A 16,192-nucleotide genomic window follows, 5' to 3' on the forward strand; every position below is an offset into this window, starting at 1 on the left:
TGCAGGTTAGATGAATTGGCCATGTTAAATTGCCCATTGTGTTCAGGGATGTGTAGGTTAGGTGCATTAATCAGGGGTAAATGTAGGGGAATTGGGATTGGGTTTGGGTGGATTACTCTTTGGAGGGTCGGTGTGGACTTGTTGGGCTGAAGGGCCTGTTTCCACACTGGGGATTCTAAGATTATCTCTTAACATGGACAGTAGCTAGTTGAATGAACAGACACAGATGTCACAGAGAGCGATGGGGGTCACTGGTAACCATGCAAAATTCAACTTGACCCAATGGCCTAAAATAGCCCAATGAAATCACAGAAACAAGCAATTACTCATACAGAAAACCCCATCATAATTGAAAAGCCCAGCATTAATTAACCAATAGTATACAGGGGGAGGGAGTATGTGCGACCATGTTAAAGTGACAAGAAAATGTATAAAAGGAAATTTGCTTGTGTTAGGATCAGACCATCATTCTTCCAATCTGAGTCAAAGATTAAGGGGGTGATTGAGCTCCCACATTAAACCATCGAATGGGATGGTCTTTATACCAGCGACTGCTTCAATAAACAACCCTGTGCCCAAACTCTGCTGTCTCCTGAAGTTTATTGCCTCCGAGAGATCACTCCCACACTGGCCTAGTCTGTCACACCCAAAGAATGAATTTAAAAGAAATCTAATGAGCTCAGATGGCACAATGCCTACTGCTGCCATCCCACTCTGGTTTGCGGGATCAGGCTGGCTCTGTCGATGGTGGTATTTTACCTGCTCTCCCATTTCCAACACTGCTGACAGCACAATGTACAATAAAACCCTTTATCTCTTTCTCTCTCAAACTGCTTGACCTTTTAGCACCTCCAACATTCTCAGTTTCTCTGGAATAACTGGTCCAATATTTCACCTGCCAACGTACCTTCGTACCTTGTGGTCCATTAGGGCCCGGTAAGCCAATGTCCCCTGGAAACCCCTGGAAAAGACAGAGAAACATATAACACCAAAATCAATCAATCAATCAATAATACCGTTCATTTCGAGGTCTTCACTGAAGGTCTCACCAAGTAATTTAAGAGGACAGTTTGTACAGCCTAGCTTTGGTTTCCCTTTAGCTGAGAGAATTGGTCGGGTGGGAGGGTGGGAGGTGCGGAACCTTCCACTCCCAGCCAGACCATTCAGGGGGTTGTCAGAAATCGCTCCCCCACCCATTTGTGGAACTGTCTCCGTCAAAAGTAAAAACCAAAAGAATTGCAGATGCTGCAAATCAGAATAAAAATCAGGAGTTGCTGGAAAAGCTCAGCAGGTCTGACAGCATCTGTGGGCAGAAAGTAGAGTTATCACTTCTCAAAGAAATCAGAACTAAGGAAGGGTCACTCGACCTGAAACATTAACTCTGATTTCTCTCCATAGATGCTGCCAGACCTGCTGAGCTTTTCCAGCAATTTCTGATTCTGTTCTGTGAAAAAAAAGTGATTGATTTGGAAGCAAATGGAATATCTTGAACAAAGATTGTAACCTGGTCCTGTTATGGCGTGGGTTGGTTTTAGCACAGTTACTTATCTCACGTGCTCCGAGGCCCATTATCACATTACATCAATTGTTTTCAGTACAGCTCACCCATTCTCTCCTAAGCTTAGCTCTTATTATCACTCCTTCGGTTTTTCTTCAGTCCTGTCCTGCCATCTCTAATCTCTGTGTTTACCTTCCCCTTTATATATACCTTCCTGGGCTATGTCTCCACCTATCTGCTCATCCCTCCCCTTCCCCAACTTTGTCTTCAGCACACATGCGACAGTTCTGAAGAGGAGTGACTGGACTTGAAATTCCTGAAGAAGGGCTCATGCCCGAAACGTCGACTCTCCTGCTCCTTGGATGCTGCCTGACCTGCTGCGCTTTTCCAGCAATACATTTTCAGCTCTGATCTCCAGCATCTGCAGTCCTCACTTTCTCCTTGAAATGCTAACTCTGCTTTCTTTCCACAGAGGTTGTCAGACCTGCTGAGTTTCACCAGTAGTTTCTGTTAAGGTTAAAACATTTTTGTATCAGGGTCTCTAGATAAGAGTTAAGTTCCAGGTCAACATATGAATTCTTTTCGAATGACAGGCTAGGCTGGAGGGGCTGAATGGCCTCCTCTTGGTTGTATGATTTCAGCAAAGTAACTTTTAAACCAAATACGTTGAGCTGCACCACTTGATTGAACAGGTTGGGGGCCATGTGGTTCTGTTCTGTTACACACTGGCATCAGGCTGAGTCAGGCTGGACATGCACAGTCTCTAACGTCACACTGCCACAAGTCAGCCAAGTCACCTCCACATGCCCCACATCTGATTTGACTCAGCTCTGCTGATCAGATGGAAATCAAACCGAAATTTCAGCCAAAGGACACAACCTCGCCAGCGAAAAGTCAAATCCAGCGTTTGTCCAGCTCCCCCAGTGGCTGAGGGACTTAGGACAATGCTGTTCAAATTATGAAACGTTCTGGAATGATTTGAAAAAGATCTGGAAGTAGTTAAATTTCAAGCTCTATTTCTTTTAAATGTAACATAAACACAATGGCACACATGTGTGAGAAATATACAAAGCAAATATTTCCCTAAGCCATCCACAAATGTTTTTCTTCCTTGTAACCTTATGGATATTAAGTTTAAACACCCTGTCTGTGTGATATTAACCTAACCATAGATTCAGGGCAGAGAGCTGCACTACCTTGCACAGACCTTTGGACCCATCATGTTTGTGCTAGCTCTGAAAGAAGTCCCATTTTCTGCAGCTTTCTCCTGCAGAGTCCCAGAAGATTTTATCTTGTAAAAAAATTGAGCCACGTAAAAGCTGGCATTTTCCACATTGTGGCGACAAATGAAACTCATTAAAGTACCACAGTGTCATCGGCTGATGTCTGATTAAAGAGAGAGGGAGAGAGACAGAGACAGAGACAGAGAGAGCACTGGTGGTGGTTTAACCTGAGGGTCACCATGCTGCATGTAGCCATGACGTGGAGGCGCTGGTGTCAGACTGGGTTGGACAAGGTCAAAAATCATGCAACACCAGGCTATAGACCATTGGGTTTATTTGAAAACACTAGCTTTCAGAGTGCTGTGAGCACCCAAAGAGGCAGTGCTCCAAAAGCTAAGATTTTCAAATAAACCCATTGCACCATAACCTGGCATCATGTGATTGTTGATCATATTCAGGTAAGGACAGAGGTTGAGAGCTTCACACTAACCTCAGGTAGGTGTGGGGATTGAACCCATGCTATTAGCATCACTAACCAGTCATCCTGCCAACCAAGCTACCCAGTGTTCCTGTTCCAACTTACAAAAACCAGTTTACAAGAATGATCTCAGGGATGATGGGCTTGCCATATGAGGAGCAGTTGAGGATTCTGGGTCTGTACTCGATGGAGTTTAGAAGGATGAGGGGGCATCTGATTGAATCTTATACAATAGTTTGGAAGACCCCAGTGGAAGGAACATGGAGAAGCTGAGTCCTCCAGCAGGAGAGACTCGAACCTAAGGGCACAGCCTCAGACTGAAGGGATGACCCTTTGGAATTGAGATGGGGAGGGATTTGTTCAGACAGAGCCACAGAGTTCTACAGCACAGAGAGAGGCCCTTCGGCCCAAACTAGACCATGCCGACCAAAATGTCCGTCCATACTAACCCCATTTCCCTACACTTGGCCTATATTTTTCTAATCTTTTCCTATCCATGTATTTGCCCAAATGCCTTTTAAATATTGTTAATGTATCCACCTCAACCACTTCTGCTGGCAGCTCGTTCCATATGCGTACCACCCTCTCGTAAAAAAGTTGCCCCTCAGGTTCCCTTTTATTCTTTCCCCTCTAACCTTAACTTGATGCCATCTAGTCCTCGACCCCCAATCCTGGGAAAAAGACTGAGTGCATCCACCCTATTCATGCCTCTCATGATCTTATACACTTCTATAAACCCCCCCATCAGTCTCCTACCCCATAAGGAAAAACGTTTATCCAACCTCTCCCTGTAACTTTGACCCTTGAGTTCTAGTACCATTCTTGTAAAGGAGGGTAGGGAATCTGTGGAAATCATTGCCACAGAGGACTGTGGAGGCCAAGTCTTTGTGTGTATTTAAGTCAGAGATAGATAGGTTCCTGATTGATAAGGGGGTCAAGGGTTATAAGGGAAGGCAGAAGAATGGGATTGAGAAATGTATCAACCATGATCGAATGTCAGAGCAGACTTGATGGGCTGAATGGCCTAATTCTATCATATGGTCTTATTATGTAAACTGACATCGAGCAGGGTGAAGGGGGACGATGATAAGAGAATGTTAGACATTGTTCAGGGTCGGGGGCATGCAGCTGCCTCCCTCAGGAGGATGATGGACCACAATAGGGGCATGAAGACCCAGGGAAGAGGTTCCTACACATCAGTGAGTAATAGGATACTTCCCCAATAATTTACTGAGATAAAGAGACAGTGAGCCAACTGCACCTGCTCTGGAATGCGAGAGTCCCCCCTCATCCTGTCATGTCTTATATCCTGTTTCTACCTAATTATTACCATGCTTCATCACCTATCACATTCCCTGCTACCTTCCCCCCAACCCCACCCCCCTCCCATTTATATCTCAGCCCCTGGCCCATAAGCATCAATCCTGATGAAGGGCTTATGCCCGAAATGTCAATTCTCCTGTTCCTCAGATGCTGCCTGACCTGCTGTGCTTTTCCAGCAACATACTCTTGTCTAATTATGATTTGGAGATGCTGGTGTTGGACTGGGATGTACAAAGTTAAAAATCACACAACACCAGGTTATAGTCCAACAGGTTTAATGGAAAGCACACAATTAAACCTGTTGGACTATAACCTGGTGTTGTGTGATTTTTAACTTTGTCTAATTATCACCATGTGGTATTTCTGTACTCCTGTATTCCTACACCTGAGTGCACGTGACAACAAATCTAATTCTAATAAACTAGCCAAAAATTACTTACAATCAACTGCCTTTTTTTTGCTTCAGGTCATAAATCCCAAAATCTAACCCTCTTCCAAATATTGATCTAATTCTATATCAATAAATATTATTCAATTTGCTTCCAATGCCCTCAAAGGTTGTGTGTTTTAGATTGGTGTTTCTTTGCCAGTTGCTTGACTAACCGTGCAATGGTTGCCAATGAGACCAAGGAAAACTTTGTGTTTTGGTCACAGGGACAATAGGACACCTGAGTAGAAGCATGAACAAGATATTCAACCCCTTGAGCCAGCTGCACCAGTTAACAAGAACAGTTATAAGTCAGGAGGCAATGGCCTAATGGTATTATCACTGCCCTGTTGATCAAGCGATCTTTGTAATGTTTTGGGGATCTGGGTTCAAATCCTGCCACATCAGATAGTGGGATTTGAATTCAATAAAAATCTAGAATTAAGAGTCTAATGTTGACCATTAAACCAATGTTGGAAAAACCCACCTGGGTCACTAATGTCCTTTAGGGAAGGAAACTGCCATCCTCACCTGGTCTGGCTTACATGTGACTCCAGACCCACAGCAATGGAATTGACTCTTAACTGTCCTCAGGGACAATAAATGCTGGCCTAGCCATCAACACCCCTATCTCATGGATGAATGAAAAATGAAGATCTTGGATGTCAGCTCAAAGCCAAATTCTTGCCTACCTCTGATAACCTTTCACACTCTTGCTTATCAAGAATCTACCAAAGTCTCTGATTTCACTATCTTTTGAGGAAGAACATACCAAAGACTCATAATCTTCTGTGAGAATAAAAAACTCATCTCTATTTCAAAAGTGACTCTGGTTCTAGACTCTCTCACAAGAGGAAACATCCTTTGCACATCCTCCCGTTTAAGTCCCCTCAGGGTTTTTGTGGTTTCATTACATTGCTGATTACTCCCCTAAACTCCACTGGAGAGAAGCCCAGTCTGACCATCCTTTCCTCATGAGACAACCCACTCATTCCAAATATCAATCTGGTGAAAAATCACCCTCAAGAATTGTGGATGATGGCAATCAGAAACAGAAGCGGGAATTGCTGCCAGAATCTGTGCAGAGAAATCAGAGTTAACATTTCAGGTCCACCTACCCCTCTCCAATTCTGAAAACAGTGGGAAAATTTCAATCTCTGTCCCCAGGTCATTGTTCCCTCCATCAAAGGGAGACGTTTCTTCCTGTCTACCCTATCTATGTTCCTCATCATGTTCTCCATCTCAATCATGTCCCCTCTTGGTCTCCTCTGCTTTAAGTAAACTAACCCCAGTCTATCCAATGCCTCTCCATCACTAAAACTCTCCATCCCAAGCAATGTCCTCCTTTGCTTCCTCTCCAGTGTTATAATATGGATTCCAGAACTACACACTGTACATTAGCTGTGGCTTAACCAAATGTTTTATACAGTTTCACATGGCTTCCTTGCTCTTAAACTTTACGCCTCAGCTAGAAGAGACAAATATCCCATACGCCTTCTTAAACACTTTTTCTACCTGTCACATTATCACAAGGGGCCAATGGACATGCACATTCTGACCCTCGGTGCTCCAGAGTCCTACTGTTCATCATGTATTCCCTTGTCTTGTTCATCCTGCCCAAGTGCAGCACCTCACAATTAGCCCAATTAAATTCTATTTGCCTCTGACCAGCCCATCTGTATCCTCTTGTGGTTTAAGGCTAAGATCCTCACTAGTTACCACTCCATCATTTTTTAAGTGAATGTGGATGTCTGCTTTAGAGAAATCAGACAATATTTCCAGTCTTATTCCCTCTTGTTTTTGCTTTGCTTCTTGCTTTCAAACTACTGTCAGATGGCAAAGGACATGCACACTTCGTTTGGGTGGAACGTTAGGGACAAAGCCAGATACAAGTCATTTTACTTCAAAAGGATCCATTGTTGCTGAACTCACTTTGATATAAATCTGAGAATTCATCAGAAATGGCAGCTTCTTTCCATTTTCCCGATGGAATTCTCTGCCTGGTTTTCTGTTATTCTGGATTCATTATCCTCATGCTGCCTCTTTCTCCTGCAATCATTTCCAGGGAATGATCTCCCAAAGAATGTCACTTCAGCACCAAAGATCACATCAGGCTCCACACATCCCTCGCAGTTCAATAAGGCACTGAACTATTTTACTGAATTAGTGGTTGATGATGTTCATTGTTTTCCAAAGTAGCATTTAAGAAATCCTGACCATAGGAAAACTGGAAATCGGTTGCATTCTCAAACAGGACAGCTTTCTTCAGTGGCAGTGAAACGTCAGTGCCCTGTAATGCCTCAGTCATAAAACTCTCATTCCTCTGTACAAATCCTTCCAAGACTTGCCTTTTCCCCAAACTGCCTCTGCCTCCCCTCCACACCATATCAACTCTCCTCCAACCCTCCAATCTCTGCCCCCAGGCACCTCCTATTTTAATCTCTCCATTGTGCAGTCCATCTCTGCAGCTCCCTAGGTCCTAAGCTGTAAAATTCTCCGTCCACTTCTTTTATTCATTCACAAGACGCGGCCAGTGCTGGCTAGGCTGGCATTTATTGCCCTCCCTTAATTGGCCTGGAGAGATTGATCGTGAGTCAGCTTCTTGGATACAATTCAGTGACTTGTTGGAACAAGAGCAGAAATTGCTGGAGAAACTCAGCAGATCTTGCAGCAAACAGAGTTAACATTTGAGTCCAACAAGATCTCTTCACAACTTCATCACATGAAGAAGTCGATAATAACCACATGGTGGTGGGTAATAAATTGTGTCGGATTCGGAAGAAGGGTCACTGGACTCAAAATGTTAACTCTGTGTTTCTCTCCACAGATGCTGCCAGACCTGCTGAGTTTCTCCAGCCATTTCTGTTTTTGCTTCACATCTTTGGCATTTGTAGTTCTTGGTTTTATTTGCGTGGCTAACTGGACCATTTCAGAGGGCAGTTAAGAGACAACACCATTGCCCTGGTCTGGAGTCACATTTGGCCAGACTGGATAAAGGCAATTGATTTCCCCTTCTAAAGGACATTAGTGAAACAGATGGGTTTTAACAAAAATCCCAGGGCAGAAATGGCTACCACAAGGGGGCATAATTTTAAGGGGATTGAAGGATGGTTTAGGGGAGATGTCAGAGGTCGGTTCTTTACACAGAGAATGGTGGATGTGTGGAATGCACTACCAGCTGTGGGAGTAGAGTCAGATACATTAGGGGCATTTAAGCGACTCTTGGATAGGCACATGGATGGTAGCTACGTTAGTTTGATCTTCGAGTAGGACAAAAGGTCAGCACAACATCAAGGGCCGAAGGGCCTGTTCTGTGCATTCTGTTCCATGTTCTATGATTATTACCATTACCTTCACTAGCCTGTTATTCATTTAATTTTAACTAACTTGAAATCCCCAGCTGCTGTGTTGGGATTTTTAACTCATGTCTATGGATCATGATGCTTTGTGTTCAGTTCTGGGCAGCTTATTTAAGGAAGGGTGTTAAAGCCCTGGAGAGAGTTCAAAGGAGGTTTATTAGAATGACCCCTGGAATGAGGGATTTCAGATAGAAGGAAAGGTTGGGCTTATTCTCCTTCAAGCAGAGAAGGTTAAGAGGTGACCTTATTGAGATGATCAAAATTATGAACAATTATGATAGGGTAAAGAAGGATATTCTGTTTTCACTAGCTGGTATGTCAGTAAAATTTCAAGATTGGCAATGAGAGAGCTCGGAGTGAGATGAGCAGAAATGCCTTTACTCCAAGAGTTGTTGGGATTTGGAATGTGCTGCCTGGAGAGTAAAGGAGCTGGATTCCAGAAGAGTTGAAAAGAGAGCTGGATAGGTATTTGAAAGGGATGGATTTAGAGGGCTATGGAGATTGGGCCAGAGAAAGCGACGAGCTGGGTAGCTCTTTCAGGAGCCAGTACAGACATGATGGGTTGAATGGCCTCCTTCTATACTGTAAAATTCTGTGATTGGTTCAATGACATAACGACTCTGTTTCCATACCATACCTTTAAAATGGTCATGCACTAACATTGAAAATGTTTTGCACTATATTCATTACCTGCACCATCTGGCTATTATCAACTCTTGCATATCATCAAGTCCATTAAACTTGAGAACCAAAGTTTAAGTTAATTCGCTTGAACTTCAGATAAGCTTATACTTTCCTGATAGCTCATTCTCTGTTTCCCTTAAACCTTGTTCCAGGAAAAGACAAGATTCCTGTGTGAGTAAACTCAGCCTGTTATTAATAAACAATTAAGACATTGCATCCTTGGAATGCATTCTGCTAATTTTAACAAGGCAGGTTTGGCATGAATAAATGTGGAGTTTTATGAATACATCAGGAGATGTGAGGCTTTGGTGTACATCTGCAACCGATTTCGTAAAAACAGCGCGATTACCAGTTCCAGGCATTAGCCTATAAATTGTTCATCCTGTGCACTTTTCTGGGAGTTTATGAATGTCATGAACATAGTTCCATATGTACGGAGGGTGGATGAAGAATAGCATGGCAAGTTGCTCCACATTTATTTTGCAATGTATATGTCCTCGACTCCAGAAGTGATGAGCAGTGTGCAATAAGGACCGGTGCTTTTGTCATTTATATAAATGATTTGGATGTGAACATAGGAGATATGGAGATATAATTACTAAAATTGGAGTAGTGGACACTGAAGAAGGCTACCTCGGACACAGCGAGATCTTGATCAGATGGACCAATGGGCTGAGGAGTGGCAAATTGAGTTTAATTCAGATAAATGTCAGGTGCTGCATTTTGGAAAGGCAAATCTTATCAGGACTTGTACACTTAATGGTAAGGTTCTAGGGAGTGTTTCTGGATTAGTGGTGCTGGAAGAGCACAGCAGTTCAGGCAGCATCCAAGGAGCAGTAAAATCAACGTTTTGGGCAAAAGCCCTTCATCAGGAATAAAGGCAGAGAGCCTGAAGCGTGGAGAGATAAGCTAGAGGAGGGTGGGGGTGGGGAGAAAGTAGCATAGAGTACAATAGGTGAGTGGGGGAGGGGGTGGGTGGAGTGGATAGGTGGAAAAGAAGATAGGCAGGTAGGACAAGTCATGGGGACAGTGCTGAGCTGGAAGTTTGGAACTAGGGTGAGGTGGGGGAAGGGGAAATAAGGAAACTGTTGAAGTCTACATTGATGCTCTGGGGTTGAAGTGTTCCGAAGCGGAAGATGAGGCGTTCTTCCTCCAGGCGTCTGGTGGGGAGAGAGCGGCGGTGAAGGAGGCCCAGGACCTGCAGGTTCTCAGCAGAGTGGGAGGGGGAGTTGAAATGTTGGGCCACAGGGCAGTGTGGTTGATTGGTGTGGGTGTCCCGGAGATGTTCCCTAAAGTGCTCTGCGAGGAGGCATCCAGTTTCCCCAATGTAGAGGAGACCGCATCAGGAGCAGTGGATACAATAAATGATATTAGTGGATGTGCAGGTAAAACTTTGATGGATGTGGACGGCTCCTTTAGGGCCTTGGATAGAGGTGAGGGAGGAGGTGTGGGCACAGGTTTTACAGTTCCTGCGGTGGCAGGGGAAGGTGCCAGGATGGGAGGGTGGGTTGTATGGGGGCGTGGACCTGACCAGGTAGTCACGGAGGGAACGATCTTTGTGGAAGGCGGAAAGGGGTGGGGAGAGAAATATATCCCTGGTGGTGGGGTCTTTTTGGAGGTGGCGGAAATGTCGGCGGATGATTTGGTTTATGCGAAGGTTTGTAGGGTGGAAGGTGAGCACCAGGGGCGTTCTGTCCTTGTTATGGTTGGAGGGATGTGGTCTGAGGGCGGAGGTGCGGGATGTGGACGAGATACACCTTCATCCACCATGACCAGGGCTTCCAAGCCCTCCGTTTTTTCCTCTCCCGACATCCCCAACAGTACCCTTCCACCGACACTCTCATTCGTTTGGCCAAACTGGTCCTCACCCTTAACAATTTCTCCTTTGAATCCTCCCACTTCCTCCAGACCAAAGGGGTAGCCATGGGCACACGTATGGGCCCCAGCTATGCCTGTCTCTTTTTTGGCTATGTAGAACAGTTGATCTTCCGTAATTACACCAGCACCACTCCCCACCTCTTCCTCCGCTACATTGATGACTTCATTGGCACCACCTCGTGCTCCCGCGAGGAGGTTGAGCAATTCAACAACTTCAACAACACATTCCACCCTGACCTTAAATTTACCTTGACCATCTCTGACACCTCCCTCCCCTTCCTGGACTCTCTATCTCCATTAATGACGACCGACTTGACACTGACATTTCTTACAAACCCACCGACTCTCACAGAACCTGGATTACACCTCTTCCCACCCTACCTCTTGCAAAAATGCCATCCCGTATTCCCAATTCCTCCGCCTCTGCCGTATCTGCTGCCAGGAGGACCAGTTCCACCACAGAACACACCAGATGGCCTCCTCCTTCTTTAGAGACCGCAATTTCCCTTCCCACATGGTTAAAGATGCCCTCCAACGCATCTTGTCCACATCCCGCACCTCCGCCCTCAGACCCCATCCCTCCAACCGTAACAAGGACAGAACGCCCCTGGTGCTCACCTTCCACCCTACCAACCTTCGCATAAACCAAATCATCCGCTGACATTTCCGCCGACATTTCCGCCATCGCCAAAAAGACACCACCACCAGGGATATATTTCTCTCCCCACCCCTTTCCACCTTCCGCAAAGACTGTTCCCTCCGTGACTACCTGGTCAGGTCCACACACCCCTACAACCCACCCTCCCATCCTGGCATCTTCCCCTGCCACTGCAGGAACTGCAAAAACTGCACCCACACCTCCTCCCTCACTTCGATCCAAGGCCCTAAAGGAGCCTTCCACATCCATCAAAGTTTTATCTGCATATCCACTAATATCATTTATTGTATCCGTTGCTCCCAATGTGGTCTCCTCTACATTGGGGAGACTGGACACCTCCTCGCAGAGCGCTTTAGGGATCATCTCCGGGACACCTGCACCAATCAACCACACCGCCCTGTGGCCCAACATTTAAACTCCCCCTCCCATTCTGCTGAGGTCATGGAGGTCCCGGGCCTCCTTCACCGCCGCTCCCTCACCACCAGACTCATCTTCTGCCTCGGAATACTTCAACCCCAGAGCATCAATGTGGACTTCAACAGTTTCCTCATTTCCCCTTCCCCCACCTCACCCTAGTTCCAAACTTCCAGCTCAGCACTGTCCCCATGGCCTGTCCGACCTGACTATCTTCTTTTCCATCTATCCACTCCACCTTCATCCCCTCCCCCACTCACCCATTGTACTCTATGCTACTTTCTCCCCACCCCACCCTCCTCTAGCTTATCTCTCCACGCTTCAGGCTCTCTGCCTTTATTCCTGATTAAGGGCTTTTGCCCGAAACGTTGATTTTACTGCTCCTTGGATGCTGCCTGAACTGCTGTGCTCTTCCAGCATCACTAATCCAGAATCTGGTTTCCAGCATCTGTAGTCATTGTTTTTATCAAGGGAGTGTTGTTGAATAAAGAGACCTTGGAGTGCAAGTTCATAGTTCCTTAAAAGTGGAGTCACAGGTCGTCAGGGTAGTGAAGACAGAGTTTGGCATGCTTGCCTTTATCGTCAGTGGATTGAGTATAAGAGTTGGAAGGTTATGTTGCGGCTGGACAGGATATAGCTGACACCACTTTTGGAATGTTACATTCATTTCTAGTCTCACTGCAAAAGGAAAGATGTTGTAAGCTTGAAAGTGTTCAGAAAAAATTTACAAGGATGGGGTTGGAGGGTTTGAGCTATAGGGAGAGGCTTACTAGGCTGGGACAGTTTACCCTGGAGGCTGAGGGGTGACCTTATAGAGGTTTATAAAATCATGAGGGGCACGGATAGGGTAAATATTCCCTTTTTCCCAGGTAGGAGAGTCCACAATTAGAGGACATTGGATTAAAGTGAAAGCGAAAAGATATAAAAGGGCACCGTTTCCATACAGAGGGTATTGTGTGTATGGAATGAGCTGCCAGAGGAAGTGGTGGAGGCTGGTACAACTACTGCATTTAAAATGTATCTGGTTGGGTATATGAATAGGAAGGGTTTAGATGGAAATGGGACAAGTGGGCATGTGGGCATCGCTGGCAAGACCAGTTTTTATTGCCCTGGAAGCAGTTAAGAGTCAAGTGTATTGTTGTAGGTCTGGAGCCACATGCCAATCCAGACTGGATAAAGACCATAATCAATCAGGTGGGTTTTTATGCCAATCAACACTGGTTACATGGTCATCACTACACTAGCTTTATCTTCCAGCTTTTTACTGAATTAAAATTTCACCTCCGCCATGGTGGGACTGAACCCCATCTCTTCAGAACATCAGCCTGGGGTTCTGATCACTAATTGAGTGACATTATCACAACACAGTAGCTTCTACCTACTTCTCTCTGTATAACTACCTGCACTTTGATTCATTGATTCATACCTACTGCATCTTCACAGCCTCTTTATTCACTCCCTGGACATTGGTGGGGCTGTATCTATTGGTATTACCCATGTGGAATATGTAGGTACATGATGCTGGGAGAGGACTGGGGGAAGGGGGAATCATGTCGGTGGTAATTCAGAGGTGTACTGGATTGAAAACTGGATGAGCAGGTCGGCTGATGGGGAGAGATTGGACAAACAGGGCTGTTTCCTTTGTTGTTTAGATGAGTGAAGGGTGACTGCATCGGTGGATGTGGGAACTAGGAGGAGCAGGAAAATAGACGTTTCGGGCAGGAGCCCTTCTCATCCTTCCTGAAGAAGGAGTCCTGCCTGAAACATCGATTTTCCTGCTCCTCGGATGCTGCCTGACCTATAGCGCTTTTCCAGCACCACTCTCATCTGGACTCTGATCTCCAGCATCTGCAGTCCTCACTTTAATCCAGAACTAGGAGACCTAGTTTAAAATGACAAGGCTGCCATGAGATGAGGAGAAACATTTTCTTTCAGAGGATTGTGTGAATTAATTGCCTCAGAAGGTGATGCAAGTGGGTCATTGTTCCATTAACTAACAAAAATCTGCATTCCTCTCCCTTAATAATACTGAAATGTTTCTGAGGGATGTCAAATTTGAAACATGAACAGATTGGCCACATTCTTGCTGATTGGTGATGGAGGGTCACAGGGCCAAATGGTCTGATTCTGTTCTTAATTTGTACATCTGGGAGTTCTTAATGTCTGCTCCTAAGAGATGGCAAGCTCAGAGTTGGAATGCTAGTTATTTAGACAGAGTGGAACATCAGAAAGGCAGAGACCATTGAGCCCATTCCACCAGCTCTGCCTTTTAATACAATCAGCGAGTCACACAGCGTGGAAATAGGCCCTTCGGTCCAACTTGTCCGTGCTGACCAGTATTCCCAAACTGAACCAGCTCCACTTGCCTGCATTTGGCCCCTACCCCTCTAAACATTTCCTAGTCAGGTACCGATCCGAATGTCTTTTCTGATTGACTAAATGCTCCAAGGCTTTTCATCCCCATACTATCTCTGTTACCCTTTCTACCACAAATATTTATTAATATACTCAAAGACTGAACTTCCACAGCTCTCTAAGGGCACAGAATTCCAAACCCTCACCACCCTCACAGGCAAAACAAATTTTTCCTCATCTTGGGCCTGAATGGTATGTCCCATGTGATTCAATGGTGGCCCCTGATTCCAGACGTCCCTCCACCAGAGAGTACATCTTACCTGCATCCACCCTGTCCATCCCTTAAGAGTATTTTATCGGTTTCAATGAGGTCATCCTCACATTCTTCAAAACTGGAGAGAATCCCGAGGCCCAGGCTGCCCAGTCTCTCCCCACCATCCTGGCAACAAGTCTGGGGAACCAGCTTATCCAAGATCTACAACTTTCGCTCCTCCTCTGTGATCAAGCTCAGGACAGGAACAATAAGGCCGACGGTGAACTTTTAGTCCTTTAATGGCCCCAAGCTCCAATTAATTCCTATGACAGGGATTACCTCAGCTTTCTGCTGGGACTACCTCTTGTGGCCAACTGTGTGGGCAGCCTGATCAAAGGACTGGACGTCAGTCAGAGGAGCGCCCAGCGAGACCCCTTGCTCTCGGCACCCTTGACCCCCTCTTACCCAGAAACACTACCTTAAATGTCTTACCTTTGACCTGGGTTGGCGGGGGGGGGGGGTTGGTGGGGGGGTGGGGGTGGGGGAGGGGGTGGTGGGGATCGGCCGCCCCCTTCAGCAGCAGCCACAGCCCTCCCCCATGGCGACACTGAACACAAAAGATGCCAAACTATGATTGGCTCACAGCACCTCTGCCCCCAGAGTCTTAATTCCAGTCTAGAGCTGCTGGGTGGGCTTGCTAGGACTTGACTGGGAATATGATCAAAGGACAGCCCTTGAAGGAGGCAGCAAGGGTCTCTCAGCAGCTCTCCAATCAGTGGCAGATTCCTTCATGAGATCCTATCCAGTGTTACCCTAGCAACAGTGAAGGAATAGTGATACAGTCTCTCATAACTCAGGAAAACCTGACTGGAAAGGAACCTTGTTTATTGTTCAACACCAAGAGGGAGCCACCACTCGTGGTGTATGTGGGGTAGTTTCAACCTGAGAAAGACTGTTCTACAGATTCATTTCTGGGACTGTTTTGGAAAGGGCTCCGGTGGGGAGCCAGAGAGCCTGTTACCATGGGACTTCATACTCAACAAGCTCCATGAGGTGATTAATGAGGGATTTTCTATAGCTCTAGTTGGGTGTTGTAATAATTTCCAGGTCTGCAAGTGGCTTGGAGGGGGAATGTGCAGGGGGTGGTGTTCCCATGTACCTGCTGCCCTTGTCCTTCTAGATGGAAGTGGCCGTGAGTTTGGAAGGTGCTGTCTGAGAATTTTTGTCGAATTTCTGCAGTGCATCTTGTAGATAGTACACACTGCTGCTACTGAGCGTCAGTGGCGGAGGGAGTGGATGTTTGTGGATGTGGTGCCAGTCAAACGGGTTGCTTTGTCCCAGGATGGTGTCAAGCTTCTTGAGTGTTGTTGGAGCTGCCAATAATGAATATTCCATCACACACCTGGCTTGTGCCTTGTGGAGTCACAAGGTCATGATAATGAGATAAGTATTTATTTTCTTCACTCCGCCTTCTATTATCCTATCAAACTTGTCTCTCTAATGTTTCAGAAAGATGTTGTGAAACTTGAAAGGGTTCAGAAAAGATTTACAAGGATGTTGCTAGGGTTGGAGGATTTGAGCTATAGGGAGAGAGCTGTTTTCCCTGGAGTGTCAGAGGCTGAGGGGTGACCTTATCGAGGTT

General features: G+C 45.8%; 1 protein-coding gene across 1 annotated transcript in view; it reads right to left on the bottom strand.

Moving 5' to 3' along the window:
• The window catches only part of LOC132819201 (collagen alpha-1(XXIV) chain), a 429,304-nt gene that overhangs the window by 171,220 nt on the left and 241,892 nt on the right, over nt 1–16,192 (bottom strand). The window contains exon 20 of the mRNA XM_060830653.1: nt 908–961. Within this exon, the coding sequence (XP_060686636.1) occupies nt 908–961 (54 nt within the window). The remainder of the gene's footprint in view (nt 1–907; nt 962–16,192) is intronic.

This window comes from Hemiscyllium ocellatum, chromosome 9, assembly GCF_020745735.1.
Source record: "Hemiscyllium ocellatum isolate sHemOce1 chromosome 9, sHemOce1.pat.X.cur, whole genome shotgun sequence".
In the NCBI taxonomy this organism is placed as follows: Eukaryota; Metazoa; Chordata; class Chondrichthyes; order Orectolobiformes; family Hemiscylliidae; genus Hemiscyllium; species Hemiscyllium ocellatum.